Below are 5,393 nucleotides of genomic sequence, written 5' to 3' on the forward strand. Positions count from 1 at the left end.
TTCCCATGGCAACTCTTTCAATGAGCACTGGGTGTTATATGGAAACCAACTTGACAATAAACTATAAAAGAAAAAAAATGTCACTACAGAACAAGGAGACTGAAGAGTTGGAGGAACCAGTTTCATGAGATCAATACTCACTGGAAGAGGAAATGTCCATCTCATCAGGCAGCTCACTACTACCGAGCTCAGTGTGGCCCTGTGCCTCACTGAGGTTCTTGGCCTTGTTGCCACCTGATACAAACCTGATTTTCAAGCCATTGTGGCCAAACTGGAAGGAGTCAGGGTAGCACTGGGAAGACTCCAAAGTAGGAAGACACCCAAAAGGAGGAACACGGATGCATGAGATAGGAAATCATAAGGTAGGAGGGGTCACTGGCATGCCCGTGTGGGTGTGCAGCTTACCCAGTGCGGGTAGGTGTGGGAATCTCCAGGCAGGTGGTAGGTGATGGCAGTGTTCACCTGCTTAAAGTCCATGCTTTGACCACATAGGTTGGCGGCCATAAGAATTTGTTATTGAAGATCTTTAAGCTAGTGACATCAAGAAAGCCTTTGTCAGAATGACAATCATAAAAATGTTCACAGTCCTTTCTCTCCGTGGTTTCATTTCCTCCCATGGTCACAAAGATATTTATCCATCTCTCACTGAGTTGTCCTATTGTCACATCCCACAGTGGATGGCAATGGGTGGCAAGTTCTGCTCCACCAGGAGCCGGGACAGGGGAATGAAACGGTGCATAGACTTCACAAAGATCACCACCTGTGTGTGGAAAGTAGGGGGATGTGGGTCCGTGTGTGTGTGTGTGTGTGTGTGTGTGTGTGTGTGTGTGTAGGGGAGGAGACAATGTGCCAGAGTGAGAGGTTTCAGGAAGTGCATCCTCTACATGAATCCCACTAAGTCCCTCTTATTCCTTGCTCCATGATTCCTGTTTTGCTCTCAGTATAACTTACTCTTCCTTCCTTTCCTTTGCTTCTGATTTTACTGAGCAAGTCCTCTGAAAAGATACAGAGGACAGTAACTAAATTTGGAAGACATGTTAGGAGACCATGATGAAAAAGGGCTAAATATCGGAGACAGGGTCTGGAATGAAAATGACCAATTCTGGAGTATCTTTAGTGTGATAAGTTGTGCAATCCATAAGCGTAGAGAAAGCTTCTCCTCAGAGAATGATATAAGAAGAAATAAGCTCATTTAGAAACCCTAGAAGGGCCAATGTATATTCGGATATTTAAGTATTTAAAAGTCCTTCTAGATTTTTTAAAGTTTGTTTATTTAATTTGAGCCACAACAAGTACAACTGTGTAGTTTTAATTTAGTATCAAAGATGCATATTCATACTTCTCTGAAAAGGTTATGACACATACTATTCTATATTTGGTCAGGGACATAAATATTTTCATATACTTCAACCAAAACAACACAAGAGACGAAGAAGCAAATCTGAACATCCACTGGTCACTAATGAGACAGGCAAGAAGAGATAAAAACAGCGATAAAACAGCGAAATAAAACAAAACCACTGTGCTCACAGCCCTCTTTATTTGGAATATCGTTATTTTTCATACAAACAATATTTCTGTTTTCATATGACTGTGAATGAATTAATAAATATTTAAGCCTCTTCTATTCCTACTATGGTAAATATGGATAGATATAATCCAAAGACACACAGATGTAATCCATATTATCCCTGGGATCCTCACTAATTTGTAAGACTGTGCAGATGTCCTGAGAACAAAATGTTGGCGAATCACGGACTCACCAGCTCCTGGGCCACGACTCAGGGACACAGTGGGACAGAGAGCGCTCTGTGTAGTAGGTGAGGCTTCGGGGCAAAGTCCCAGGTCCCCCGCCTGCCTCTCAGGGTCTCAGGCCCCAGGGCAGTGTCTGGGGCGGGGAAGCCCAGTGTTGGGGAGTCCCCATCCTCCCTGGTTTCACTTCTCCCAGTCACAACCTGTGTCGAGTCCTTCTGCCTGGATACTGATGACGCGCATCTGTTCACAATCCTATTAGTGTAGGGTTTCCAGAGAAGCCAATCAGCAGCACCGCGGTTCCGGGATAGAAGTTTCCGCATCTGCACCCGTTATCAGTCCCGGTGTTACCTTTCTTCTCAGACCCTGAGGATGTGGGGCGCGATGCCCCGAACCTTCCTCCTGCTGCTGTCAGGGGCCCTGACCGTGACCCAGACCTGGGCGGGTGAGTGCCGGGTCGGGAGGAAAGGGACTCTGAGGGGAAGGAGCGCGGGGACGCGCGGGCACGCAGGACACCCGGGTGAGGCGCCTGCCCGCCTTCCCCATCCCAACCCCCCACCCGCCCAAACCACCTGCTCTCCCCCTGGGACCTCCCCGACTCGGCCACGCTCTCCCCCACTCGGGTCCCCTCCCCCTGCCTTCTCGACCACCTACCCCTGGGACCCGGGCCCAGCGCCGAGAGGAGGGGCGGGCGGGGTCTCACCCCTCCGCGCCCGCAGGCTCCCACTCCCTGAGGTATTTCTCCACCGCGGTGTCCGAGCCCGGCCCCGGGGAGCTCCGCTACTTGGAAGTCGGCTACGTGGACGACACGCAGTTCGTGCGGTTCGACTGCGACGCCCCGAGTCAGAGGTACGAGCCGCGGGCACCGTGGATAAAGCAGGAGGGACCGGAGTACTGGGAGGAGCTGACGCGGATCGCCAAGAACAACGTACAGGTGGAGCGAGGAAGTCTGCAGACCGCCCTCCGCTACTACAACCAGAGCGAGTCCGGTGAGCGACGCGGGCCCGAGTCCAGGTCACGACCCCCATCCCCACGGACGGGCCGGGGTCGCCCCGAGTCTCCGAGTCTGAGAGCAGCCGCGAGGCCGCGGGACCCCAGTCCCCCACCCGGGAGGAACCGCGGGAGCTTTTAGGCGGTTTTACTTTCGGTTTCACCTGAGTCACTGCTGCTCTGGGGGCGGGGCGGGGCCAGGGTCTCACAGCCTCCAGTGGATGTACGGCTGTGACGTGGGGCCGGACGGACGCCTCCTCCGCGGGTACTATCAGGGCTCCTACGACGGCGCGGATTACATCGCCCTGAACGAGGACCTGCGCTCCTGGACCGCGGCGGACACGGCGGCGCAGATCACCCGCCGCAAGTGGGAGGTGGCCGGGGCGGCGGAGGGCTGGAGGAACTACCTGGAGGGCACGTGCGTGGAGTGGCTGCACAAGTACCTGGAGATGGGGCAGGAGACGCTGCTGCGCGCAGGTACAGGGGCCGCGGGCCTCCCGGATGTCCCCTCCGCTGGGGCTGGCTGCCCACGAGGAAGGGACAATGGACTCAGAGTCAGAACAGCGCCCCTCCCACGGGTGGGAAGAGGGAGATCCTCCTCTGTGTTTATATTCCTACTAGAGAGTGACTCACCTAGAGGGCGCTTTTCTCTAAAGGACCCTGAGGAATCCAGTCTCCCCCTGGGATGCAGGCTGAGACCATCCCTGAAATAACCCACCAGCAGTTCCCTTTGACCCTGGCAGCCACCTTGTGACCCCTGACCTTCCCTCTCAGGCCTTGTTCACACTGAGAACGTCTTTGGAGATCTGACTCCGGGTTTTGTTTTCCTTCACCCTCCACCTCAGTCCGGGGTGTGGTCCCCACCTTAGACCTGCAGCCTCCTACCCCCGCTCTCTCCCTGATTCTAGAACTTAACACGGATCCGGAGGTCCCAAAGGCTAGACTGGTGTCTGGGTTTTGTGCTTCTTCCATCCAAACCAGTTGTCCTGTCCACCTCAGGATGGTCACATGGACGCAGGTTCAGTGGCCCCAAAGGTAAACTGAGCTGTGGATTTTCTGATTCTTCTTCCTCAGAATCTCCCAAGACACATGTGACCCGCCACCCCATCTCTGACCGTGAGGTGACGCTGAGGTGCTGGGCCCTGGGCTTCTACCCTGCGGAGATCACCCTGACCTGGCAGCGTGATGGGGAGGACCACACCCAGGACACGGAGCTTGTGGACACCAGGCCTGCGGGAGATGGGACCTTCCAGAAGTGGGCGGCGGTGGTGGTGCCTTCTGGAGAGGAGCAGAGATACACGTGCCACGTGCAACACGAGGGGCTGCCTGAGCCCGTCACCGTGAGATGGGGTAAGGAGGGTTTGGGGCAGAGCCTCGTGTCAGGGAAAGCAGGGCCCTCCTGGAGAATTTCACAAAGTCAGGACTGAAGCCAGAGGTGTGGGTCCCTCACCTTCCTTCCTTTTCCAGAGCCGCCTCCTCAGCCCTCCATCCCCATCCTGGGCATCATTGCTGGTGTGGCTGTCGCTCTCCTTGTGGTCACTGTGGTGGTTGGAGCTGTGATCTGGAGGATGAAGCGCTCAGGTAGGAACAGAGTGACGGGATCTGAGGTCTCTTGTCCCACTGGGGGGGTTTCCTGGGTAGCACGTGGTCCTGCCTTGTTCCTGGGAAGTACCATCCATACACATGCACCTGCCCACTCTGGAGCTGTTAGTGACATTCACTCTGGAGCAAAGCACTTGTGAAAATGAAGGATAGATTTTCACTTGATAATTCTGGTGACAGGGACCTGATTCCCAGCAGTGGTAGGACAGAGAGGAAGGACCCTGCTGAGGACAGACCTCCAGAATGTCAGGTGGTCCTTTGACACACACACCCCCCACCTCTTTCTTCATGTTTCCTGATCTTGTCCTGGGTATTAAGTCAGAATTCTGGAAGCTTCATCGTGGACCAGGACTAGGAGGCTGCTCTAGGATCCCGTGGCCCAGCGGTCCCAGGTCTCTAACATGGTATTTCTTCCCACAGGAGGAAAGGGACCGAGCTACTTTCGCCCTGCATGTAAGTGTGGAGGGGTGATCCCCGCAACCCTGGGGTCATGTAGACAGGATCCTGTGGGGAGCTCATCCCCTTTAATCTCTTCTCCTGTGGCTCTGATCATGTCCTGTTTGTCCTACTCCAGGCGATGACAGTGCCCAGGGCTCTGATTCATCCCTAATGCCTCCTAAAGGTAAGACTCCAGAGGGCCTGAAGTGGGGAGTTGGGACACTAGGGACACTTTGACATGCAAGGGGCTGTTGAGGATGAGGCACTTATGTGACTGACCTAAATGTGTTCATGTTTAATTTTTTCACAGTGTGACACCAGCTGCCCCTGGGGGACTGAGCGATGCAAGATTTGTCCCCACTCCCACCTGGTGACATCAGGAGCCCCTAACTTTTCTTTCTGCAGATGGTGTCAGAACGTGTCTGTGTTCCTATCAGCATATGTGAGGACGCAGGAGACTGGCCCACCCTGCCCACCATGACTCCTCCCCATTCTTGGTTCTGTTCCCTTTCTGATCTGCTTTCCTGTTCCTGCAGAGACAGAGCTGGACTGTGTCCATCCACTTGTTGGACTCTGTACTGATATCTTACTTCCCTACTGAAAATGAGAAT

The 5,393-nt window shown here is 54.0% G+C and overlaps 1 protein-coding gene and 1 long non-coding RNA gene across 3 annotated transcripts; one reads left to right on the top strand and one right to left on the bottom strand.

Annotated features, from left to right (window-relative positions):
* Positions 1–29: 29 nt before the first annotated feature.
* Positions 30–2,091, bottom strand: LOC115295443. 2 transcript variants are annotated; one of them, XR_003910396.1, is made up of 3 exons: positions 1,764–2,091; positions 142–531; positions 30–61 (listed from the first exon to the last, which is right to left on the bottom strand). It is a non-coding gene; the product is annotated as an uncharacterized LOC115295443 (long non-coding RNA). The 2 variants fall into 2 exon arrangements; XR_003910397.1 differs by lacking the exon at positions 30–61 and having other exon boundaries at positions 73–292; positions 406–531.
* Positions 2,092–2,103: 12 nt separating this feature from the next.
* LOC115295434 (class I histocompatibility antigen, Gogo-B*0103 alpha chain-like) lies at positions 2,104–5,393 on the top strand. Its single transcript, XM_029943319.1, has 8 exons — positions 2,104–2,197; positions 2,472–2,741; positions 2,944–3,219; positions 3,817–4,092; positions 4,210–4,323; positions 4,765–4,797; positions 4,919–4,966; positions 5,093–5,393. Exons 1-8 carry the CDS (start codon positions 2,125–2,127, stop codon positions 5,095–5,097), a joined length of 1,095 nt encoding a protein of 364 aa, XP_029799179.1. The 5' UTR covers positions 2,104–2,124; the 3' UTR covers positions 5,098–5,393.

Source organism: Suricata suricatta, chromosome 7, assembly GCF_006229205.1.
Source record: "Suricata suricatta isolate VVHF042 chromosome 7, meerkat_22Aug2017_6uvM2_HiC, whole genome shotgun sequence".
Taxonomy (NCBI): domain Eukaryota; kingdom Metazoa; phylum Chordata; class Mammalia; order Carnivora; family Herpestidae; genus Suricata; species Suricata suricatta.